Below are 25,585 nucleotides of genomic sequence, written 5' to 3' on the forward strand. Positions count from 1 at the left end.
ACCCCGCCGAGACGGAATGACCTTATGACCCAGCAGTCCCACTCTCGGGCATTTCTCCAGTGGACACTTGAGCACTAACAAAGGGACGCGCGCAGCCTGTGCTCACAGCCGCGTTTCCACAACAGCAGAGAGCGGACGCAGCCTAGCTGCCCGTCAGCAGATGGCTGGCTCGAGAAGGTATGTGATAGGGCGGGGGTAGACAGCATAATGGCTCTGCAAAGAGACTCTAATGCCCGAGGCTCCAAAGTCCCAGGTTCAATCCCCTGCACCACCTTAAGGCAGAGCTGAGCAGGTCTCAGGTTAAAAAAATATATATGGGATACATATTCCATGGAATATTACTCTGCAATCAAGAAAGATGATACTGTGTCCTTTGGGACAAAATGGCTGCAGCTGGAGGTGATGAAGCTTAGCGAAATGAGAGATGAAAGACAACTGCCAGATGGCTTCACTCCGTGGAATCTAGAGAGCTGACACACAGGAACTTGAAGAAAAAAAAGAGATATATATAGAGAGAAGCCAGCAACCTGTAAGACTGGTGGGCACTATGCAGCGGAGGCGGGGTGGGGACAGAGCTGTGGTGGTGGGTGTGAGCTGACCGTGGTCCGAGAAGTGTGCGACCCACACTAGAATCAGAAATGACGCAAAGGCCCCGAGACACGGCCCACCAGAGAGCCTGTGCCGGGCAGCCGTTGGGAGAAACAGGCCTAGCGACCGGCAGACGGAACTCTGCACTAACTCCAGCCCGGAGCTTGATCCTGGTGTCACACGTGCCAGAGTGACAGCCCGGCTCCCGCTCTGCTCCTCCTCATAAATAAATAAGCACATCCACAAAGGGAATAAACATAGGCTTACTTCAGGGAAAATAAAAATCTCATTAAAAAGAACCTCTGGGGAGTCAGCGGTAGCACAGCAGGTTAAGCGCAGGTGGCACAAAGCGCAGGGACCGGCGTGAGGATCCCGGTTCGAGCCCCCGGTTCCCCACCTGCAGGGGAGTCGCTTCACAGGTGGTGAGGCAGGTCTGCAGGTGTCTGTCTTTCTCTCCCCCTCTGTCTTCCCCTCCTCTCTCCATTCCTCTCTGTCCTATCCGACAACAATGACAACAACAACAACAATAATTACAACAATAAAACAAGGGCAACAAAAGGGAATAAATAAATAAAATATTTAAAAAATATCTCCCATTGAGAGAAACTAGAAAAGAAAACCAAAGTAAGTGGGAGGAAGAGATCATAAAAAGAGCAGAAGTAAATGAATCAGAAACAAAAGACAGGCCAGGCAGTGGCGCACCTGGTTAAGCGCACACATCACAGCGCACAAGGTCCCGGGTTCAAGCCCCTGGTTCCCACCTGCAGAGGGGGGAAGCTTCAAAGTGGTGAAGCAGGGCTGCAGGAGTCTCTCTGTCTCTCTCCCTATCTCCCCCTTCCTTCCCAGTTTCTCTGTCTCCGATAATAAGGAATATTTTCAATAAAAGAACAGAAGAGAGCTCACAGAGACAACCAGGAGCTTGTTCTTTGCGAAAAGCAAACCTCCCCCGGGAACGCGCCTGAAATGGTTCTCCTAGCTTGCTTCTACCCTAAACCCCTAAGCTCATCTGCTCTGATCCTACTTCCTGGCTCCTGGTCATGAACCATCTTGTCTCAACTGGGGTCACACCGCCTTCCAGACACCAGGCTGCAGGTGCTCCCGTGACTCCACCCGACGTCTCTGGGCAGACGACCACCAGTGTGTCCTGGACCCTCACGTCTCCAGAGCTCTGGGACACTAGGGAGAGAGAGAGACAGGCCGGGGGTGTGGATCCACCTGGCAGAGCCCCGGCTCAGCGGAGAAGCAGCTGCAGAAGTCAGAACTCCCGCCTTCTGCTCCCCATGAACAACCTTGATCCACACTCCCGGGGGGAGAAGTGACAGGAGGAAGATAAGAGGACTCTGCACTCCAGCTCCATCAGCACCCAGAGAGAGAGAAGGGAAAGGAGAGGGACATACGGAGGTAGCCACGATGCTATGAGTGGCTTAGAGGGAAAGGGAGGATTGAGTCAGAAAAAGAAGGGGCAACTGTGCGGCAACTCTGCATAAATGGGGACGGACAGTTGTAGAGAAGAGGGCTGGCCCGTGTCTACAGCCTTAGAAGAACTGTGGTGGACTGCAGTGGGGAGGGTGAAGATTCAGAACTCTGGGTGGCTGGGTGGTAGCACAGCTGGTTAAGGCACGCGGCGCAAAGCGCAAGGCCTGGCGTAAGGATCCTGGTTCAAGCCCCCGGCTCCCCACCTGCAGGAGAGTCGCTTCACAGACGGTTCATGAAGCAGGTCTGCAGGTGTCTGTCTTTCTCTCCCCCTCTCTGTCTTCCCCTCCTCTCTCCATCTCTCTCTGTCCTATCTAACAACAACGACATCAACAACAACAATGACTACAACAATAAAACAAGGGCAATGAAAGGGAATGAATAAATATTTTTGAAAAATTTAAAAAAAAAGAAGAAGAAATACTGCTGGGGAGATGGCACAAGTGTTCATTCTGCAAAATACCTCTCCTGCTGAGGCTCTGAGGTCCCAGGTTCAATCCCCAGCAGCACTGTCAGCCAGAGCTCACCAGGGATCTGGGGGAAATAAAATATATATATATATATATATATATATATATATATATATATATGGGAGTCGGGCAGTAGCGCAGCGGATTAAGCGCAGGTGGAATAAAGTGCGAGGAATGGTGTAAGGATCCCGGTCGAACCCCGGCTCCCCACCTGCAGGGGAGTCGCTTCACAGGCGGTGAAGCAGGTCTGCAGGTGTCTGTCTTTCTCTCCCCCTCTCTGTCTTCCCCTCCTCTCTCCATTTCTCTCTGTCCTATCCAACAATGACGACATCAACAACAACAATAATAACTGCAACAATAAAACAAGGGCAACAAAAGGGAATAAATAATTAAAAAAAAATTAGTTGAAACAGTAATCAAGTCTTTCCAAAAATAAAAGCTCAGGTCCAGACATGAAGAAATGCTCTACTTCACATCATCGGAGAAATGCTAATTAAAACTCCACTGAGATGCCACCTCACACCTGGGAGAAGGGCTTCCGTCCACACACAGGAAGCTCCAGGAGGCGGCAGGATGTGGAGGGACAGGCCCCGGTGCACTGCCGCTAGGAATGCAGACAGGTGTGTAGCCTCGCTGGAAGACTAGAGACGCCTTGAGCCAGTAAGAAATGGGAAACACCGGGAGGTGGGCGGTGGCGCAGCAGGTGAAGCACACTTGGCACAAAACTCAAGGACCGGCCTAAGGATCCCGGTTCGAGCCCCCGGCTCCCCACCTGCAGGGAGCCACTTCATAAGTGGTGAAGCAGGTCTGCAGGTGTCTGTCTTTCCCTCCCCTTCTTGTCTTCCCCTCCTCTCTCCATTTCTCTCTGTCCTATCCAGCAACGACTACAACAATAAAACAACAATGGCAACAAAAGAGAATAAATAAATGAATAAATATTTTTTTAAAAGAAAGAAATGGAAAACACCTTATGGCCCAGCAATTCCATTCTGGGGAACTGATCCAGAAGACAAGGAAAAACTAATTCGATGGGTCAGACACGCCCTGTGTGGACACTGTGAACAAGTTCCTTAATCACAACAACCAGAATACGGAAGCGGCCGACAGTGACCGTGGAGGTGACTGGATAAAGGAATTATGGACAGTGTACCCTGCGGAGTACTACTCTGCCGTCAAAAATGACACCACATTCTTTGGGACAAAATGCAAGGAAGCAGAGACGGCCAGGCCATGCTCCGTGAAGATAGACAGACCACTATCTTCACCACAAATGCACACTGGCAGGAAGCAATACAGGGTCTTGGAACCTCGCCACCTGCCTCTGCCTGTCTGTGGCCGCGTCTCCGACGGCGAGAAGCAGAAGCCAACAAATGGGACCGCGTCACCCGCGAGAGCTCTGCGCAGCGAGCACACAGCCAGCCGAGCGGCAGACAAGGATCCCAAGCCCTGAATCATTTTTTTTCCCACCGCCACTTCGCGTTTGCACAACCCCACTGTCCCCAGAGAACTCTGCTATTTTTTTCACAGACAGAGAGACAGCAAGAGACAGAGACTCCACGGCACCGCTTTACTGCTTCTCAAGCTTCCCGTTCCCATCCTGCTCCCACGTGGTGGCCGGGGGCTTGAACCTGGGTCCTTGTGTGTGGTCAAGCGTGCGCTCTACTGGGTGGGCTGCCTCCTGGCCCGAGTCTCTGTGCCGAGCCAGAGAAGCAGAGGACACTCTGGTGTGTGCAACGCCCGAGATCAAACCCGGGGCCTCACACCTGCAAGTCTGCCACCCCCAGGGCCGCCCCTCTGCCCGCACGTGGAGCTACGGGGCAGAGGGCGGCGGGGGCAGAGGCCCACGGTGAGATGTGGGGTCACAGCTGGGCCGAGATTGGAGGCTGGAGCCCAGGGCAGCAGGGGGTATGGTTCCCAGGGGTCTGTCCACACCTGCGTCGCCCGCCTGAGCCCAGGGAGGCCACAGGCTGCGGTCACCTGTCGCAGAGGTGCACAGGCGGGGCTGAGGCCTCACTGATGACGCCCCATCCCTGAGCTGGACACGCGGCCAGGAGAGGCCCCACGAGGCGGACAGGAATTAGACACGGTGCCACGGGCAGAAGAGCCCCCAGAAACTGGCAGCATCGCCAGCTTCCTGCCAGTCTTCTGGAACCCGGGTCAGGCTCAACCCCGGTCCGGCCCCCTCCCCCCACCCCAGACCAGTCACGGGGTGCAGGACCTCCCCCCTCCATTGGGCCCCAGCAGCTGGGTCAGTGGCGCCTTCCTCAACCAGCAGCCCCCACTCCACCAGCCAGGTGACCACAAATCCTGGGGTGGGGGGGGTCCACACTCCTAGAGGAACAGACGCCGCCCCTGCTGCCCACGCAGCAGCGAAGGAGGCTCTGCAGGAGACGGGCACAGGAAGCCAGCGCAGAGAGGAAGGAAGCCACCAGGCTCGTGGGGACGGCCCCAGAGCGGGGCCCAGGGAGGTGCGGGTTAAGCGCACGTGGCGCAAAGCGCAAGGACCCGCGTGTGGATCCCAGTTGGAGCCCCCAGCTCCCCACCTGCAGGGGAGTCGCTTCACAGGCGGTGAAGCAGGTCTGCAGGCATCTCTCTGTCTCTCTATCTCCCCCATCTCTCTCAATTTCTGTCTCTATCCAAAATCAAATAAGAGCGGCTCCCAGGCTCAAGGGGTGGAGCTGGGACGTGGCTTGGGGACAGGAAGCTCAGGGCCCCTTAGGGACAGGTGAGCAGAGCCCCCAGCCGGGACCTGGAGGAAACAGGGTCTACACCTGGGCTCCCAGGTGTCGCCCCGCAGTCATGTGAGTGGCAGGTGGGGCTGCCAGGCAGGGCGGAAGGGAGGGGTCTGACGCACCCTGACCACAAGAGCCGGGCAGTGGCCGCGGGAGAGACGCTCCTCTGGAAGGTGGGGGTGGGTCTGAGGTATCAGTGAAGCCCCTGAGCCAGGGCAGATTACAAAGCCCCCCTCCCCGTCACTCGCGCACTCACCTCCGACACCAGGGTCCCCAGCCCCACCACTCACCTGGGAGGCCACCTGGGCCCTGCACTCTGACCCTGGGCTCCTTCTCCAGCTCCGAGCTCTCCACCACCTGGTCCAGCTCCTCGCTCAGCTGCGAAGACAGAGAGGGGACGGTGAAGGACATGGGCACACCCAGCCAGGTGGCACTCGGCGGCCACCAGCAGCCAGCAGCCAGCAGCCCCATGCCCGGCTGCATATGAGCTCTGGGCGCTGCCCATCTGGCTGCAAGGCCCGTGACCCAGCCACTTCCCAGGGTCAGGGGTGGGCCTAAGGGGGAGGGGGCAGGACAGAGGACGGGCTGAAGTCTGCCAGAGGGTGATGAGGACAGACCTCGAGCCGCCTCATCGCCTGCCCGGGGGCAGGGTGCCACCAGCAGGACACAGTCACCAGCCTCCCAGGGCTGAGCGAGGGTTCTGAAGACCTAGGACGGGGGAGGGGGGGAGAGGGTGGAGACGGGGAGACGGGGCTAGGTGGTGGTGCACCTGGTGGAATACACTTTTATATATATATATATATATATATATATATATATATATATATATATATATATATATATATATATACCTTTTTAACATTTATTTTCCATTTTGTTGCCCTTGTTTTTTTTACTATTGTAGTTGTTGTTGCTATTGTTGTTGGATAGGACAGAGAAATGGAGAGAGGAGGGGAAGACGGAGAGGGGGAGAGAAAGACAGACACCTGCAGACCTGCTTCACCGCCTGGGAAGCGACTCCCCTGCAGGCGGGGAGCCGGGGGCTTGAACTGGGATCCTTACGCCGGTCCTTGTGCTTTGTGCCACATGCGCTTAACCCGCTGCGCTCCCGCCCGGCTCCCTGAATGCACACGTTACAGCGCACAGGGACCGGAGTTCAAGCCCCCACTCCCCACTGCAGGGGGAAGCTTCACGAGTGGTGACGCAGGGCTGCAGGTCTCTATCTCCCCTCCCCTCTTAAATTCTCTGTCCTATCAAATAAAAATGTAAAGATAAACAATACATTTTAAAAAAGGGAACAATGGCAGCTAGGAGTGGTGGGTTCCCAGTTCAGGCCGCTGGCCCCCACCTGCAGGGAGAAGCTTCACGGCAGTAAAGCAGGGCAGCACGCGTCTCTCTCTCCCTGTCTCCCATTTCCCTGTCTCTCTGTCTCTAGCCAATGAATAAATATTAATAAAAATATTTTTAATTAAAAAAATGTTTTGCGAGTGAGGGTATAGCGTAATGGTTATGCAAAGAGATTCTCATGCCTGAGGCTTTCAAGTCCCAGGTTCAACCCCCCACACCGCCATAAGCCAGAGCTGAGCAGTGCTCTGGTTAAAAAAAAACCTTTTGTTTTGCAGTCCTGGAGACTCCACTCTCTGGGGCCAACTTTTCACTTTACTCTAGAGAAAGACAGAAGAGACACAACACGGCACACGGCTCCGCCACTCGTGGAGCTGCAAGTGGTGCTGGGACTCGAACCCCGGCCCTCAGGCATGGGAGCTGGCCCTAACTAAGAAGGGAAGGCAAGGGGAGGGGTCCTGGGCAGCAGCTCCCCCTGGCCCTGCCCCCAAAGCAGGGCACCTGCCCGTCTCCTCACACACCCTGGGAGCCCGCCTGGCCAGTGAGCACCCGCCTGCCAGGGCAGGACCCCCAGTGCCCACCCCCCGCCTCTGGGGCTACCCGGCCTGGACGGCACCTGTGTGCCCAGCCCCGGCCCCTCCCCCACTGCCAGCAGCCTGCACACACGGGAGGGGCCTGGGGGCTCTGTGACTTGGCCGGGGTCCCAGGAGAGGCTGGAGGCAGGCAGGGCGTGTGGGCCTCTCCCCCAGGGCTGGCGCGGACCTCGGGACCTGCAGCCGGGCACCAGGGCACCGCGTCCCGGGGAGGGCTGAAAGCCACCAGGCGCCCACAGGGCAGGTGGCAGGGCAGGGTAGGGGACAGGGCAGGTGGCAGGGCAGGGGACAGGTGGCAGGGTAGAGGGCAGAGGACATGGCAGGGGGCACAGCGAGAATATGCAGCCTGCCTCCCGTTTAGGGTCAGGGTGTCAGTGTGTCGGGGTGTCAGGGTGTCGGGGTGCCTGGGGTGTTGGGGTGTCAGGGTGTTGGGGTATCTGGGGTGTCAGGGTGCCTGGGGTGTCAGGGTGTCGGGGTGCCTGTCGGGGTGCCTGTCGGGGTGTCAGGGTGCCCAGGGTGTCAGGGTGTCGGGGTGTTGGGGTGCCTGTCGGGGTGTCAGGGTACCCGGGGAGTCAGGGTGTCGGGGTGCCTGTCGGGGTGTCAGGGTGCCCAGGGTATCAGGGTGTTGGGGTGCCTGGGGTGTTGGGGTGTCAGGGTGCCCGGGGTGTCAGGGTGTCGGGCTACCTGGGGTGTCAGGGTGTCGGGCTACCTGGGGTGTCAGGGTGTCGGGGTACCTGGGATGTCAGGGTGTCGGGGTGTCAGGGTGCCCGGGGTGTCAGGGTGTCGGGGTGTCAGGGTGCCCAGGGTGTCGGGGTGTCACGGTGCCCGGGGTGTCAGGGTGTCGGGGTGTCAGGGTGCCCAGGGTGTCAGGGTGTCGGGGTGTCCGGGGTGTCAGGGTGTCGGGGTGTCAGGGTGCCCAGGGTGTCAGGGTGTCGGGGTGTCAGGGTGTCGGTGTGCCCGGGGTGTCGGGGTGCCCGGGGTGTCGGGGTGCCCGGGGTGTCAGGGTGTCGGGGTGTCAGGGTGCCCGGGGTGCCCAGGTGTCCCTCCCTTCAGCCAAGGAGATGAGGCTGTGGGGGTGCAGGGCAGACGCTGCACCAGGTGAAGCCCAGGCCAGAGAAGGTTCTGGAAGGGGGCTTGGGGGGGTGTCTCAGCCAGGGGCCAGGAGCCTGGGAGCCACCGCACTTCCCAGGCCAGGAGCCCTGCAGCCCAGGAGGAGCTGCCTGACCCGGGCGGGGGCAAAGGTGGGGGGGCAAAGGTGCCCGCCAGGTGCAATCCACCTGCCAACAAGTCCGCAGCGCCACCCCAGCCCCCTCCCCAGACTCCCCCGCACCCCTCCCCAGACTCCCCACAGCCCCCTCCCCAGACTACCCGAAGCCCCCTTCCCACGACCCCCCTGCAGCCCCCTCCCCAGACTCCCCCGTACCCCCTCCCCAGACTCCCCTGCAACCACTCCCCAGACTCCCCTGCAGCCCCCTCCCCAGACTCCCCGCAGCCCCCTCCCCAGACTCCCCCGTACCCCCTCCCCAGACTCCCCTGCAGCCCCCTCCCCAGACTCCTCTGCAGCCCCCTCCCCAGACTCCCCCCGTACCCCCTCCCCAGACTCCCCTGCAACCACTCCCCAGACTCCCCTGCAGCCCCCTCCCCAGACTCCCCGCAGCCCCCTCCCCAGACTCCCCCGTACCCCCTCCCCAGACTCCCCTGCAGCTCCTCCCCAGACTCCCCCGTACCCCCTCCCCAGACTCCCCTGCAGCCCCTCCCCAGACTCCCCCGTACCCCCTCCCCAGACTCCCCTGCAGCCCCCTCCCCAGACTCCCCGGTACCCCCTCCCCAGACTCCCCTGCAGCCCCTCCCCAGACTCCCCGGTACCCCCTCCCCAGACTCCCCTGCAGCCCCATCCCCAGACTCCCCTGCAGCCCCCTCCCCAGACTCCCCTGCAGCCACTCCCCAGACTCCCCTGCAGCCCCCTCCCCAGACTCCCCTGCAGCCCCTCCCCAGACTCCCCCGTACCCCCTCCCCAGACTCCCCTGCAGCCACTCCCCAGACTCCCCTGCAGCCCCCTCCCCAGACTCCCCTGCAGCCCCCTCCCCACGACCCCCAGCCCCCTGCGGCCTCCCCGCAGCCCCCGCGCAGCCGCACCTCGCGGTAGGCCGTGGAGAGCTCCTGGCGCATCATGGCCGTGACGCCGGGGCGCAGGGTGCGCGGCCCCCCAGACCTGCCGGCTCCGCGGGCCAGACTGTTCCGAGGAGCCGGCGGAGCGGGGCGGGGCGGTCGTCTGCGCATGTGCCGGGCGCTGCCGCGCAAAGCACGCCGGGAGTTGTAGTTCCGGCCTGTAGTCCCGCCTCCGGCGCTGAGCCTCGCGCGGGCTGATCACTCGCCTCTGCTGGGCCGGGTCCACCGGCCGGGGTGCTACGCCCGTGGGTGTCCGCTGCTCTGTGACTGGGGCGGGGCGGTGACCACGTGTAGACGGTTTGTTTGCATGGACCGGGCCGCAGGTGCTGCTTCTCAGTCCCGCTCCGACCTGCGCCGCCCCGAGCCCGCGCCCCGCACACACACGGCTGCCTCGCGCCTGCAGGCCCGGGACGACCCCCGCGCCACACCTGGGCCGGGGCGGGGAGGGACCTGAGTCCTTTGTCCCTGGAGGGGCCAGAGCGCCGCACCTGCTCCCCCAGCACAGAGGCTGGCTGCACCTCCTCCCGCAGCACACCTGCACCTCGCCCCGCAGCACACCTGCACCCTCCCTCCCGCAGCACACCTGCACCCTCCCTCCCGCAGCACACCTGCACCCTCCCTCCCGCAGCACACCTGCACCCTCCCTCCCGCAGCACACCTGCACCCTCCCGCAGCACACCTGCACCCTCCCGCAGTACACCTGCACCTCGTCCCGCAGCACACCTGCACCCTCCCTCCCGCAGCACACCTGCACCCTCCCCGCAGCACACCTGCACCCTCCCCGCAGCACACCTGCACCCTCCCTCCCGCAGCACACCTGCACCCTCCCTCCCGCAGCACACCTGCACCCTCCCGCAGCACACCTGCACCCTCCCTCCCGCAGCACACCTGCACCCTCCCTCCCGCAGCACACCTGCACCCTCCCCGCAACACACCTGCACCTCGCCCCGCAGGACACCTGCACCCCCCCGCAGCACACCTGCACCCTCCCTCCCGCAGCACACCTGCACCTCGCCCCGCAGCACACCTGCACCCTCCCGCAGCACACCTGCACCCTCCCTCCCGCAGCACACCTGCACCCTCCCTCCCGCAGCACACCTGCACCTCGCCCCGCAGCACACCTGCACCCTCCCTCCCGCAGCACACCTGCACCCTCCCGCAGCACACCTGCACCTCGTCCCGCAGCACACCTGCACCTCGTCCCGCAGCACACCTGCACCTCGTCCCGCAGCACACCTGCCCCCCCCCGCAGCGCACCTGCACCTCGTCCCGCAGCACACCTGCACCCCCCCACAGCGCACCTGCACCCCACCATGCACAGCCCCCATCCCCACCCCCAGCAGAGAGGAGATACAGCACCCCTTAAAGTCCCTGCACATCATCAAAACACCCAGCCTGGAGCACCATGTTCCTGAGTGTGAGCCAAGTCAGGGCCCGAGGGAGAGAGGGGAGCAGCCCAGGGCCTGCCCTCCGCCGCACACACAGCTGGGCCCCAACTCACTGGGAGGGTAGGATTGAAATGAACGTCCTGGGGAGCCGGGCGGTAGCCCAGCGGGTTGAGCGCACGTGGCTCAAAGCACAAGGACCGGCGTAAGGATCCGGGTTTGAGCCCCCAGTTCCCCACCTGCAGGGGAGTCGCTTCACAGGCGGTGAAGCAGGTCTGCAGGTGTCTGTCTTTCTCTCCCCCTCTCTGCCTTCCCCTCCTCTCTCCATGTCTCTCTGTCCTATCCAACAAGGAACGACATCAACAACAATAATAACCACAACAAGGTTACAACAACAAGGGCAACAAAAGGGAGAAAAAATGGCCTCCAGGAGCGATGGATTCATGGTGCAGGATTCATGAGCCCAGCAATAACCCTGGAGGCAAAAAAAGAAAAAAGAAACAAAGAAACAAAGAAAATGAACGTCCTGGAGCATAATGCTTACATAAAGAGACTCTCATGCCTGAAGTTCCAAAGTCTCAGGTTCAATTCCTTGCACCGTCATAAGCCAGAGCTGAGAAGTGCTCTAGTAAAAAAATAAAAATAAAAATAAAATGAGAAAGAAAGAAAGAAAAGAATGTCCTGGCTCCGTGTGGATGACACAGGCTGGGAGACGCCTCTGACTGGAGACTTGCTAGAAACACAGCTCACTGGCCGCTCTCTCACGCAGTGAAGAAACCCCACGGCCGCCGGCCCCTGACTCTTTCAGAAACTCACGGGAAACCTAGGTCCGTCCGTCTGCCCGTGAGCACACCTGACATACTGCGGGCTGGACGGCTGTCGGTCTGCGAGGGGACTCTGGTCTCCACAGGCGCTCATCACAACAGCACATTGGCTTCCTTCCTTCATCATTTACCAGACCCTGCAGGGGGTTGAACCTGGGCCTGAAACCTCAGGCAGGAGAGTTCTGCGGAAGCATCAAGCTGTCTCTCCATCCCAGCCCCCATTCGATCCCTTATCATGCTGTGGGATTCCAACCCGTCCTTGCTGGGACCCTTCCTAAGAGCCCCACGGCGGACACCAGTCTCCTTGTGTGTTGGCAGCCCCAGAGCCTCTCTCCTCTCTTGTTGAAACTTTCCTCCTTTTCAAGTTCCTGAAACAGTACTTCCTTGTCAAGGTCACAAGTGCCGCCCGGTTTGTCCATCAGGTGGCCACTCCCTGGGGCTCTCTGTGGACCTGTGGGTTTAGGGGCTCGGGGCCCTCTCCTCCTTGCGAAGCCTCCCTGCCCTGCCTCCTAGACACTCTGCACCCCACACTGTCCTCCCCCTTGTCAGGTGTCCCTCTGGCCCTGGGACCTAGGCGGTGTTGCTTTCCACTGTGTACAGGACTCGAGTGTCCCTCTGTGCCCTAAACTGCTGTCATGGGGCACCTCAGCCCCTGACACCCCACCCCGGCCCACCCCCAGGGAAACATCTGAGGTATCTTGGAGTCCGAATCCCGTGGTGGCTCAGAACACGAACACGAGCTTGTTTGGAAGTGGGGTGCTGCAGGTGTCATGAGGGAGGGCCGCCTTGGGGCCAGGCCTGAAGCTCAGCGCAGAGCACACGCCTTGTGTGTGTGAGATGCTGGTTTCCATTCCCGATGCCTCTAAAGAAAGGTAACATTTAAAAACCAAGATGAAGTCATTCTAAGTGAGGCAATTTCTTGATGCCTCTGAGTGGTGGTGTCCTTACACACTGTGCAGAGGGACAGATGGGCCGTAGCTGCTCACGAGGGTGACTTTAATCCTTCACCTGCAGGTCACCGGAAGCTGGGAGAGGTGAGGGGGGATTCTATCCAGAGTTGGGGAGGCAGCCTGACACCTCTGTCTCTACCCTCCAGCCCTAGAACCACCAGGAATAACTGGGTTGTTGGTAGCCTCAGGGTTTGTGTCCTGCGGGGACCCGGAAGTGCATGGCTACGCCCAGACCCCACTGTCCCTGGACCAGCCTTTTCAGACAGAGGCAGAGCTGAGAGACAGAGGGGTTAGGCCATTACTGAATTCAAGGACTCCCTTTCCCGCCTGCAGGGTGAGAAGGTTCCTGGTGGGCAGTGCCGGAGACACACTTTCCCCCCTCTCTTCCTCTCTGCTCCTCTCTGTCTCTATCAAAGAAAAAGAAAAAGAAATCAAGACAGACCACTGGGAGCAGTGGAGTTGTACAGGAGCTGAGCCCCAGCAATAGCCCTGGTGGCACAGGAAAGAGAGAGAGAGAGAAGGAAGACAGAGCCTGGGAGACAGAGAGATACCACAGCATAGCTTCCTTCAGTGCAGTGGCGGCTGGGCTCGAACCCGAGTCATCCCATGACAGAGCAGGTGCGTTAGCTACGTGAGCCATCTTGCTAGCCCTGTCACTTTTATTTTAAAAATATTTATTTCCTTTTGTTGCCCTTGCTTTATTGTTGTAGTTATTATTGTTGTTGTCGTTGTTGGATAGGACAGAGAGAAATGGAGAGAGGAGGGGAAGACAGAGAGGGGGAGAGAAAGACAGACACCTGCAGACCTGCTTCACCGCCTGTGAAGCGACTCCCCTGCAGGTGGGGAGCCGGGGGCTCGAACCGGGATCCTTACGCCGGCCCTTGCGCTTTGTGCCACCTGCGCTTAACTACCGCCAGACTTCCTAGCCCTGTCACTTTTATTTTATTTTTTAATGGGGGCTGGGGACAAAGGGAGAGCAGAAAACCACTCAGACATTTTTGCTGTTTACCTGGTTTTGTCTATTTTGCCTCACTGTGGTGCCAGGGATCAGCCCGGGGCCCCACACACTCAAGGCAGCCGTGCAGCTGACACGCCGCTTCCAGCCGCTCCTCCCAGCTGCTCGCTCTTTCCTGACAGCCTGAAGCTAGTGCTCCATCCACTGCAGTCAGCAAAACACAGGTCTTGTGACCGTGACTGGCCTTCTCTGGCCTCTCCAAAGCCAAAGTCCTCTGGATCCCTGGCATCTGTCCCGCAGCCCCACCCTCCAGGTCACCCTGCCCCCAGCTCGATCTGCCAGTGCTGGCGGCCTCTGCCCTGACTGTTCCCTGTCCGGAATGCTGTTCCCTGTCCCTGTCTCTCGCACTTCCATGCCTCCTCCTGGCCTTTCTCCACCTCCCAATCTGCACTGGCCCCCGTGGCCACCCCACTGCCCCTCCAGCCCTGCCTGCTGCGCTTCTGGCCTGAGTTTGGCCGACGACCGAGTCTCCCCCAGTGTGAGGTCTGAGCAGGTGGGTGCTGAGTCGGGTCCCTGCTGCCCCCGTCACCCAGCGAGTCTGACACTCACCGGGGACTCAAACCCGCAGAGTGCAAGACTGAGCACAAGGACTCCCCGAGCAACAAACAACGCTCTGTGCGAGACTGCAAGTAGCGGTCGGTGTGGCTTTCCAGGGGTGTCCCCTGGTGGTGGGTCTGAGCCCAGGCTGGGGAGCCAGCAGCAGATGGGGGCCATGGTGGGGGCTGCTGGAGGGTGCTCAGGAGTCCAGGGCTGTGCCCACCTGAGCTTGCTGGCACCCCCCCCCCCCCAGTTCTGATGTTGCCCTGAGTACAGGTCCAGACAAGGCAAGCCCACAGGAGGCTGGGGACGGCAGCGGGGACACCCCGGGCTCTATGGCTCCAGCCTGCGCCAGGGCCCCATGGGCAGACCACTGCCACAAGCCTCTCTGCAGCAGCCCTGACGCTCGGGGTGCCCTGGGGGGTGTCTCCCGGCTTCCATCACCTGCTAAACCCAGGTCTAGCCCGCAGCTATGCGGCCAGATTCAGAACAGCTTCCATGGTCCTCCTAAGTGGCCCGCTGGTTCCTTTGGAAAAAATGAGCCTGGGTTCAAGTAGAGAAGGAAGTAGGGGCCAGCCCGGGGTGTGGGAGCTGCTGGCTGATGGACTCGGGGAGGCAGAAGTTAGATCTGACTGTCAAAATGTCTCAGCTGGAGGAAGTCTCAGCTGGAGGGAGCCTCGGGGAGGGGAGGGGCTGGGCGGCACGTGACCCAGTGACATTCGAGCCCAGGGCTGCAGGGCCTTTCACCTGTGGGAGGGGGTGCACTGCCAGGCTGGGCAGGGACTCATAGGGTCCATGAGGGTCCCATGGAGATTGACCAACAACGAAGGTGAGGTACAGCCACCCAGGGCTGCAGGGCGTGTGCCCGAGCCCTCCTAGCTGTGTCCCACTGTGACTGTGAGCAAGAGACGCACGTGGCCACGCTGCAGGGCACCATCCATTTCCTGGGGTGACAGTGGTTCTCACGGTGGCTGAGGGATGACAGGAGCGCATGAATGCACTGCCAGGAGTCAGAGCTGAGGGATGGTCTGGCCAGAGAATGTTCCTACTGAAGCAGAAGGGGTAGCTTTGCAGCAGAGTGCATGCCCAAGGCCCCAGGTTCGATTCCTACATAATCCAGGTGCTCTGGTCACGAAATAAACAGATGGGGAGGAGGTAGCGTAATGGTTATGCAAACAGACTCTACTTCCTGAGGATCTGAGAGGCTCCAGCCTCTCAGATCTTCAGGCCTTTGTACCACAGTACACCAGAGCTGAGCAGTGCTCTGATATATATAACAAAATAAGCAGATCAGTCTTTCATAATAATAATAATAATAATAATAGTTCACAGTCACAGTGAATAGAGTTAGACTCTCAAGTGTGAGGTCCCAAGTTCAGTCCTGGGCATAAGCATGTGCCAGAGTTGTGCTCTAGTTCTCTCTCTCTCGTCTTCCTTTCTATTGCTTTATTATATAAATACATCTAGGCTGAGGAATGTCTTAACAGTTTTGCAAAAGACTGTCATGCCTGATGCTCCGAGGTCCCAGTCCAATCCCCATCAGCCAAAGCTGAGCAGGGCCCTGGTGTGTGTGTGTGTGTGTGTGTGTGTGTGTGTGTGTGTGTGCGCGCCTCACTCACTAAAATGAATGAATATAAAATTAAATACATCTTTAAGGGATAAAAGGAAAATATGAAGGCCTGTCCTTGCTCCCCAGCGTTTGCTGAGCATGAAGCGAGTCTCATACAGCATTCAAGGATGACCTAGTGAGCCCCACTCTGGGCTCTGCTGGAGGGTTCTCACCCCACAAAATGCTGGTGGACCCCGAGAGCTCAGTGCTTCCCTGGCCACACGCATGTCCTCGGAGCTCAGCCCCACACCTGCGCCCCCACCCTGTGACTATGAGCACAGACTGCATAGTGATTCACCCTCCCTCTGCAGCCAGGAACGTGTCCCCCAGCTCCAGACTCAGAACAGTCCCAACCGGATCCCTGCACTTAGCTGTACCCTCCTCAGGCTGGACAGGCCCCCAGGATCCCGTTCTCCCCCAGAGCTGCTCCCCACCAGCTCTCCTGTCTCAGGGGTCATGCCAGCCCCTCGGGGTCTCACATCCGTGTCTCAGCAGGCAGGCCCGGCCACATCTTGTCACCTTATCTGGAGGCCACAGTGGCCTCTGCTCTCTGTTCTCACAGCCCGTGTCTCCCGCTGGCTTCAATTCAGCCCTCGGTTTTTGCTCAACTGAAAGGTCAGTCACTCAGAAACAGGCTATGCGGGCGGGGAGACAGCTCCATGCAGAGTGAGGGCTTTGTCCGCCCGACGTCTCCGGGGCCCAACACTCAATCCGAACCACCGTAGGCCAGAGCTGAGTGGTGCTCTGGCCTCCCTCTCTTACAAATAAAAGCATGTACAATTTTAAGATTAATAAAAATGGGGTGGGGGGCTGGGTGGTGGTGCATCCTGTCAAATGCACGTAACACTACATGCAAGGATGTGCCCAAGGACCTGGGTTCCAGTCCCGGCTCCCCAGCTATAGTGGGAGCGCTTCACGAGCAGCAAAGCAGGTCTGCAGGTGTCTCTCTTTCTCTCTCCCTCTCTGTCTTCCCCTCTCCCTCAATTTCTCTTTGTCCTATCCAACAAAAGGGAAAAAAGAAAAAAGGCCACTAGAAGTGGTGGGTTCACAGTGCTGGTGGCACAGAGCCCCGGCGACCAGAGGCAATAAATAGATAGATAGATAGATAGATAGATAGATAGATAGATAGATAGACGGTGGGAGATGGCTCACCAGATGGAGCACAAACTCTGCCAGGCACGAGGACCTGGGCTGTGTACCCAGCCGCCCAGTGGAAGCACCACGCCAAGTGGTAGCATCACGAGCGGTGGAGCAGTGCTGTGTGTCTCCTTCTCAGTCTGGCTCCTTCTCCCTCCGTCTAGAAAAAGTTCATCAGGTGTGTTTCCTGTCCCCTCCTGCGGGGGAGCACTTCACGAGCAGTGAGCAGTGCTGCAGGTGTCTGTCTCTTGCTCCCTCTTTTGTTTTTATATTTATTTATATCCTTTTGTTGCCCTTGTTGTTTTATTGTTGTAGTTATTACTGTTGTCGTCGTTGGATAGGACAGAGAGAAATGGAGAGAGGAGGGGAAGACAGAGAAGGGGAGAGAAAGACAGACACCTGCAGACCTGCGTCACCGCCTGGGAAGCGACCCCCCTGCAGGTGGGGAGCTGGGGGCTCAAACCGGGATCCTTACGCCGGTCCTTGTGCTTTGTGCCACGTGCGCTTAACCCGTTGTGCTACCGCCCGATCCCCTCTCTCTTCTTCTTTCTCCCTCTCTATACCTGTCTCTATAATAAAGGAACAAAAGAAAAAGAAGAAGAGTAATGGCCACAAAGAGCAGTGGAATCATTGTGCAGCCACCGAGCCTCAGTGATTACCCTGGTGGCAATGAAGAAAAAAAAAAAATAAATACAATATAAACAAGCCGTAAGGTCCACAAGAGAGGTACCCCTACCCCTGCTTCTCCTCTGTCCCTCCTTGCGGGCCCTTCAGGCACTCAGACCCCCGCCACCCCCTCCTCTGCCACCTTTCCCCCTGGGGAGCCACTGTCCCCTCCGTACACATGCCCCTTCCCCATCAGCCCACCTGGGGCTGCACCCCACCCAGCTCCCTGTCCCCACCTCGGGCCCTGCTTCACGGACGTGTCCAGTGATGGCACAGACAGCCACCCAAGGGCCCCAGTGTGGAGCCCACCCTTTATAGCCCACCCCACCCAGATGTAAACACAGCTGGGAAGCAAAGTTCACCGGGTAGGGGAGGCGCCTCGCTCTGGCCCAGCTTAGAACCCAGACACCACAAGGCAGGTGCTATGGCACGGGAGGAAACTCTAGAGCTCTGGTGTCTCTTCTTCACTCCAGAAAGAAAAAGTTGGCGGGAGGGTGAAGATATACATGAATGAGTCCTCAGTGCCACCAAAAAGAAAAAAAAAAAAAGAATAAAGAAAGATCATGGAAAAGAAAAGTGGGTTAATGGAGTTTGCCCCACTTTCCTGGGACAGCTCTGGTTCTTATCAAGAGCTAATCAAGGAAGCCAGGGCAACAGGTCGCTCTGGCTCGGTTTGCAGGCTGCAGCCCAGTCTGGGGTTACACCAACTTCTGGTCTTCTGGCTGCAGGCCCCGCGAGGCCCGGGAGGGGCGGGGCTTATGCCGGGCACGGGCGTGGCCCGACGAATGGGCGGCCTCCGTTACTGTGGGCGTGTCTGTAGGCGTGGCCCCGAGTGCGAGCGGTCCCAGATGGTGGGCGTGTCTACGGGCGGGGCTCAGCAAAGCCTGCGGCCTCCCGCGCGGTGGGCGTGCTCAGGGGGCGGGGCCAGACGCGGTGGGCGGTGTCCCTTACTAAGTAGGCGGGGCCAGGCGCGCTGGGCGTGTCCCTTACTAAGTAGGCGGGGCCAGGCGCGGTGGGCGGTGTCCCTTACTAAGTAGGCGGGGCCAGGCGCGGTGGGCGGTGTCCCTTACTAAGTAGGCGGGGCCAGGCGCGGTGGGCGGTGTCCCTTACTAAGTAGGCGGGGCCAGGCGCGGTGGGCGGTGTCCCTTACTAAGTAGGCGGGGCCAGGCGCGGTGGGCGGTGTCCCTTACTAAGTAGGTGGGGCCAGGCGCGGTGGGCGGTGTCCCTTACTAAGTAGGCGGGGCCAGGCGCGGTGGGCGGTGTCCCTTACTAAGTAGGCGGGGCCAGGCGCGGTGGGCGGTGTCCCTTACTAAGTAGGCGGGGCCAGGCGCGCTGGGCGTGTCCAGAAGGTGGGCGTGTCCGGGCCGGGCCCCTCCTGTCCGCACTCGCCATGGCCGGCTGCGGGCCGGGGCGGTGGCGGCTGGCCACTCTGGCCCTGGTGGTGGCGCTGATCTCGGGGCTGCCCGCGGTCGGGGCTGGACAGACTCTGCGCCCCGCCGAGCGGGGTCCCCCGGTGCGGCTGTTCACGGAGGAGGAGCTGGCCCGCTACGCCGGAGTGGAGGTGCCGGGGCAGCCAGGCCGCGTGGAGGCCCTGGGGGGGGGACTGAGGGAGGCCCGGGGGTGGCCCGGGGGGATTGAGGGAGGCCTGGGGGTGGCCCGGGGGGATGGGGGTGGCCCGGGGGGATTGAGGGAGGCCTGGGGGTGGCCCGGGGGGATGGGGGTGGCCCGGGGGGACTGAGGGAGGCCTGGGGGTGGCCCGGGGGGATGGGGGTGGCCTGGGGGGACTGAGGGAGGCCTGGGGGTGGCCCGGGGGGATGGGGGTGACCCGGGGGGACTGAGGGAGGCCTGGGGGTGGCCCGGGGGGATGGGGGTGGCCTGGGGGGACTGAGGGAGGCCCGGGGGTGGCCCGGGGGGATGGGGGTGACCCGGGGGGACTGAGGGAGGCCCGGGGGTGGCCCGGGGGGATGGGGGTGGCCCGGGGGGATTGAGGGAGGCCTGGGGGTGGCCCGGGGGGATGGGGGTGGCCCGGGGGGACTGAGGGAGGCCTGGGGGTGGCCCGGGGGGATGGGGGTGACCCGGGGGGACTGAGGGAGGCCTGGGGGTGGCCCGGGGGGATGGGGGTGACCCGGGGGGATTGAGGGAGGCCCGGGGGTGGCCCGGGGGGATGGGGGTGGCCCGGGGGGATTGAGGGAGGCCCGGGGGTGGCCCGGGGGGATGGGGGTGGCCCGGGGGGATTGAGGGAGGCCTGGGGGTGGCCCGGGGGGATGGGGGTGGCCCGGGGGGACTGAGGGAGGCCTGGGGGTGGCCCGGGGGGATGGGGGTGGCCCGGGGGGACTGAGGGAGGCCTGGGGGTGGCCCGGGGGTATGGGGGTGGCCCGGGGGGATTGAGGGAGGCCTGGGGGTGGCCCGGGGGGATGGGGGTGGCCTGGGGGGACTGAGGGAGGCCTGGGGGTGGCCCGGGGGTTGGGGGTGGCCTGGGGGGACTGAGGGAGGCCTGGGGTTGGCCTGGGGGGTGGGGGTGGCCCGGGGGGACTGAGGGAGGCCCGGGGGGGTGGGGGTGGCCTTGGGGGACTGAGGGAGGCCCGGGGGCATGGGGGGGTCCAAGTAGGGCCCAGGGGGGTCCTTGGGGATCTGTGGGGGTCCTGCAGGGGGGCTGGGGGTTCAGGAGGGCTGGGGAGGGGTGGCTTGCGTGTCCAGTGGGGACTGGGGGGAGGTTTGGGGCGTCTGAGGGGGGTTGGGGGTCCAGGGTGGGACTGAGGGAGGCCTGGGGGGGTTCAGGGAGGCCCTGGGGGTGGCCTTGGGGGGGGACAGGAGACCTGGGGGTTCAGGAGGGTTCAGGGTGTCTGGGGGAGGTGTGAGGGGGCCTGAGGGTCCAGGGTGAGACTGAGGGAGGCCTGGGGGAGCCTTGGGCTCAGGGGGGGCACTGGAGGGTCTGAGGGAGTCCAGAGGTCGGGGTGTTTGAGGAGGCCCTGGAGTTCCAGGAGGGTCCAGTGGGGGGGCTCTGGGGGGCCCAGGGGGCCTTGGGGACAGAGGGGCGAGGGTTGGGGGCTTCTGCCTCTGGAAGGTGGGGGTGTGGGAGGGGGCGAGATCGAGGTGGAGTTGGGGAGAAGACAGGACTTGGGGACCTTGGAGTGGGGGTGGGCATGGGAGGCCGATGGGGACCCTGGGACTGAGACAGGCCTGGAGGAATGCGGGGTGGGGGGCCAGATGTCCCAGGACCTGGTGGGGGGCCTGAGAAGGGTGGGGCCGTGGGTTGAGGGTCCCTGGAGGCCCAGAAGCCTCTGACCTGGCCCAGCCCCCTTCTGCAGCCCACTCCTCAGACCCTCCTGGTGCCTGTGCCCTGGGGCTGGGCTAGGGGCACAGCCGCCAGAGCTGAACACCCCCCAGCACACCCAGCAGGCAGTATGGGGGCACCCAGAGGGTCCCCTCACCAGCCCTCTGCCTGGGTGCAGTATGTGAAGCCCCAGGGGAAGGCGGGGTGCTTGCCTGGAGAGTCGGGCCGATGGCAGTGGGGCTGATGGCAGTGCCTCCCTGTGCTCGTGGGGCCGCTGTCTCAGTTCTCTCTCCCCCGGGGCCTGTGTGACTCTCCCGGGCTCCACGAGCTGCCGTGGCCTTGGGCACAGGTGCCAGACTTTCTGTCGCCTGCCGCTTCACGCCTCTCTCTGCCTCCAGGAAGACCAGCCCATCTACATGGCCGTGAAGGGCGTGGTGTTCGATGTCACCTCTGGAAAGGGTCAGTGCTCAGCTTGGTTGGTGGATCCTGGTTTCCAGGGCGCCCCTCACCCCCACCCCCAACACTCCACAGAGACCCTGGCAGAGGCCGTGGGGAAAGTGTCACTCAGCAAAGACCACGGAGCCCTGTGGAACATTCTGGCACTGCTTCCCGTTTCCCTCATGGAAACCCCAGATGAGGTCAAGGAGGTGGTTTGGGAACGGTGGTGTCATTGGCCTTTGACTCCAAACGCTGCTGGCTTGCCACCCACCTTCCAGGCTCCCACATGCTTTCTTGTTTGTATTTTAAAATTTTTAAAAAAAAATCCTTGCCTCCAGGGTTTTCACTGGGGCTCAGTGCCAGCACTAGGAATCCACTGCTCCTGGCGGCCATTTTTTCCTTTTTTACTGGACAGGACAGAGGGACTGTGAGAGAGGAGGGGACTCAGAGAGGGAGAGAGACAGACAGACACCTGCAGACCTGCTTCACCGCCTGTGAAGCGGCCCCCTCCCCTGTAGGTGGGGAGCCGGGTCCTTGCACTTCGTACTACGTGCACTTAGCTGGGTGTGCCACCACTGCTCAGCCCCTCTTGTTTGCCTCTGAAGTACTTTTAGGAAATTATTTTTCATTCTGTCTAGAAAAGAGCCCCTCCCGGCCCGGTGTGCGTGACTCCCTCCTGAGGGTGGCGGGTGGCTTGGGAGATGTCATTGGTCTCCTCTCCCAGGGGCCGGCTGGGCCCCCTCCCCGCTCCCGGCCACACTGACGCCCCTCCCCGCTCCCTGCAGAGTTCTACGGCCCAGGAGCGCCCTACAACACCTTGACGGGGAAGGACTCCACTAGGGGGGTGGCCAAGATGTCGCTGGACCCCTCGGACCTCACCCACGACACCGTGAGCCTCTGTCTAAACCTGTACCCTCCAGCACAGCCTCTTGATCCCTGGGCAGCAAAACCGCTCCCGCTCCCTCACTGGCCCGTCTACACTGCCCCATGGCCGCCACCTGCCTTCTGGCAGTAGATGTCACTGTGTCACCCGTGTGTGAATGTGTGCTGGTCACAGCCCTACCCCCTGCGCCATCCTCACCTGCCACCTCAGCTGGGGCCCCTGGGCCGCTGTGGGCAGCTCTGGACAAATGGTGTCAGCTAGAGGGCGTCCCCTCACCCCCAGGCTGGGTGACCCCATCAGGAAGGCCCAGCTGCGTCCAGACTTGGTATCCTAAGCACAGCAGACAGGAAACAGTTTGCTAAGGAGGGAGGGGTGCATACGTCTATGCTGGGTGACAGTGGGTGCAGAGTGCCACCCCTAGCCCTGGCACGGTCTCTGCTACCCTTACTTCCTGTGTCACTTAGAAAGCTGTGCACACACATGCACACACATACACACACACTCACACACTCACACACACACACTCACACACACACATGCATGCACACATATGCACACACTCACACACTCGCATGCATGTACTCACACAACATGCACACACACACTCACATGTACACACAAACACACACTCACACACACTCACATTTGCCTCCTCTCTGGCCTTTGGCTGTGGAGGTCCGTCTGCTCTGCCTCAGGGAGTCAGTCACCCGGCATGGCTGGGGGCCTGAAGCTGACTGGGCTTTCCACCACAGACGGGCCTCACTGCGGAGGAGCTGGCCACCCTGGAGGACGTGTTCAGCAGGGTGTACAAGGCCAAGTACCCCATCGTGGGCTACACGGCACGGCGCATCCTCAACGAAGACGGCAGCCCCAACCTGGACTTCCGGCCCGAGGACCAGCCCCACTTCCACATCCAGGATGAGTTCTGAGCACCCCGGGGAGACAGACAGGGAGACGGACGGACGGAGAGACCCCTGGCGCAAGGCCCCATGCACCGGCTGCCGGGGCCCAGCAAAGGCCAGCTGGGCCACCAATGTCCTTCACTGTCCTTGGCCTTGAGGCACGGTCTGGGGGCCCTCCCTCCTGCACCCAGGCCTCTCAGTGGCAGAAGAGGTGCCTGGGGTGAGGGAGTGGGCCCTGGAGTCTGGGGGCCGGGTCTGCACCTGGGGACTCGCTGGGCTCAGGTTCTAGAATCAGGCTTTTGGGGGCACCTGACTGGGCCCCAGCCTTGTCACCCGCCAGACTCAGCCACGTCCCTGCCTCCTTGGGCAGCTTCCCAGGGCCCCCCTTGGCCCCATGGTCAGCATCCAGGAGAAACAGTGTGAGTGGCCTGAATAAAGCAGCCTCCTTTCCACACAGCTCTTTACGCCCCTCTGCAGGGGCCTCGCCGGGGATGCAGCCCTGAGCCGGCTTGGGACTCCCTGGGGATCCCCGAGTGCCCCCTGGGCCCAGGCTACAGGAGGTGCCCAAGCGCCTCTGCCAGGCTGAGCAGCCCCAAACTGTGCCTACATTGTCCTGCCGAGTTTAGGAGGCCGCAGCCCAGAGAGCCCACCACCAGCCCCGGCCCCAGCCCGGTCCTCCAGCTGCCACAGGGGCCCTGGCCGGGGAGCTCACACACGGAGGGCCCACTCAATGACCTGCTGGGCTGGCTGCACCTCCTCCGTGCCTGCCAGTCCCCTGAGCCTCTGGCCCGGGTCACTGCCCGCGCCGTGTCCCGCATGGAGGCCCCCGGGCCAGCCTGCCGCAGGCTGAGTGCCACACCTCTTGCTTCAGACCGCGGCGGTCTCGTTCTGTCTGGGTGTGCCAGGAGTCCCGCTCGCGCTCGCCTCGTCTCTCCTCCCAGCTGCTGCAATGACCGCAGCCCTTTACCCCGACACTGGTGTGGGCACTTGTTCACGGTGCCCTGATTCTGTGGCCAGTGTCCCTGAGGGGCAGCTTGTCTGACCTGATGCCAGGGCCTTCGCTATAAGGCCTGAGGCTTGCCCTGCGTGGGTGACTGCTGTTACCAGCCCGTGGTGTGACCCAGCCTCACCATCATTTTAGGACAGAGGGCATAAGCTGCAGGGCCAGGGCACAGAGCTGCGTGGCACCACGGCGGGTGGGGGGGGGAGTAGGGTAGGGGGCAGTAGGACCCCAGGACGTGGGGAGGGGGGACAGAGCTCACAGCTCAGGCCAGCAGACCAAGCTGCCCCGAGGCCAGAAAGAGCACCCCTGGGCCCGCATTTGACCTTGGCGTGGAGCGCTTCCTGCTTCCCACACGCCCCCCCATCTCTGGGGCGTGGTGAACGGGAGTGACCCTGCCCTCCAGGACCCCCAGGAGTGAGCAGGGCACTGGGGCGCGAGGGGGAGCTGGCCTCTGGCAGGGACCCCTGCCCAGTGAGCTGAGCCCAAGGGGGGCCTTGGTGTTTCTGGGAAACGGCCAGCAGCCCCGGCCCCTCCCCAGCCACTTGCCTGGCACGCCACCGCCCCTGGTGGTTGGCAGGTGGACGGCGCTGCAGCTGTCGCAAAGTCTGGGATTAAGCGCAAGGACCCGCTATTTTGACGCTTCCAGGCTAAGGGGAGCAGCCCAGGACTCCCCAGGGGCTGGGTGGAGGTGCTGCCCTCGGGCCCCTGAGCTGCCCTGGCCCCAGGTGCTCAGCCCCATGGGATGGGATGGGATGGGGGTGTGAGCAGGGCCCCTCTGCCCTCCCTGGGGTGGCTGTGCCTACACCCACCGCTGTGACGTGACGTGTCGGAAAGAACGGCGGGTCCGGGAGCAGGAGGCCGCTAGCCAGCAGTGACACCATGGCGACAATAATAGCCGCCTTCAGTCGGTATTTCACCATGGCGACAATAATAGCCGCCTTCAGTCAGTATTTCCCCATGGTGACAATAATAGCCGCCTTCAGTCAGTATTTCCCCATGGTGACAATAATAGCCGCCTTCAGTCAGTATTTCCCCATGGTGACAGTAATAGCCACCTTCAGTAAGTATTTCCCCATGGCGACAGTAATAGCCGCCTTCAGTCAGTATTTCCCCATGGCGACAGTAATAGCCACCTTCAGTCAGTATTTCCCCATGGCGACAGTAATAGCCGCCTTCAGTCAGTATTTCCCCATGGCGACAATAATAGCACTTTCAGTCAGTATTTCCCCATGGCGACAGTAATAGCCACTTTCAGTCAGTATTTCCCTATGGTGACAATAATAGCGGCTTTCAGTCAGTATTTCCCCATGGCGACAATAATAGCTGCCTTCAGTCAGTATTTCCCCATGGAGACAATAATAGCCGCCTTCAGTCAGTATTTCCCCATGGCGACAATAATAGCGGCTTTCAGTCAGTATTTCACTATGGCAACAATAATAGCGGCTTTCAGTCAGTATTTCACCATGGCGACAATAATAGCCACCTTCAGTGAGTATTTCCCCATGGAGACAATAATAGCGGCTTTCAGTCAGTATTTCCCCATGGCGACAATAATAGCGGCTTTCAGTCAGTATTTCCCCATGGCGACAATAA

The 25,585-nt window shown here is 61.0% G+C and overlaps 1 protein-coding gene across 1 annotated transcript; it reads left to right on the top strand.

Moving 5' to 3' along the window:
* Positions 1-18,852: 18,852 nt before the first annotated feature.
* Positions 18,853-23,441, top strand: NENF (neudesin neurotrophic factor). The gene is made up of 4 exons (XM_060184128.1): positions 18,853-19,053; positions 21,165-21,225; positions 21,990-22,093; positions 22,840-23,441. The coding sequence occupies exons 1-4, from the start codon at positions 18,883-18,885 to the stop codon at positions 23,014-23,016; spliced, it is 513 nt and encodes a 170-aa protein (XP_060040111.1). The 5' UTR covers positions 18,853-18,882; the 3' UTR covers positions 23,017-23,441.
* Positions 23,442-25,585: the final 2,144 nt, after the last annotated feature.

This window comes from Erinaceus europaeus, unplaced genomic scaffold (genome assembly GCF_950295315.1).
Source record: "Erinaceus europaeus unplaced genomic scaffold, mEriEur2.1 scaffold_1102, whole genome shotgun sequence".
Taxonomy (NCBI): domain Eukaryota; kingdom Metazoa; phylum Chordata; class Mammalia; order Eulipotyphla; family Erinaceidae; genus Erinaceus; species Erinaceus europaeus.

Coding starts and splice junctions, on each gene's coding strand:
- NENF (XM_060184128.1), top strand. CDS start 18,883: ATGGCCGGCTGCGGGCCGGGGCGGTGGCGGCTGGCCACTCTGGCCCTG. Junction 21,226..21,989: donor CGATGTCACCTCTGGAAAGG/GTCAGTGCTCAG, acceptor CGCTCCCTGCAG/AGTTCTACGGCCCAGGAGCG. Junction 22,094..22,839: donor CGGACCTCACCCACGACACC/GTGAGCCTCTGT, acceptor TTTCCACCACAG/ACGGGCCTCACTGCGGAGGA.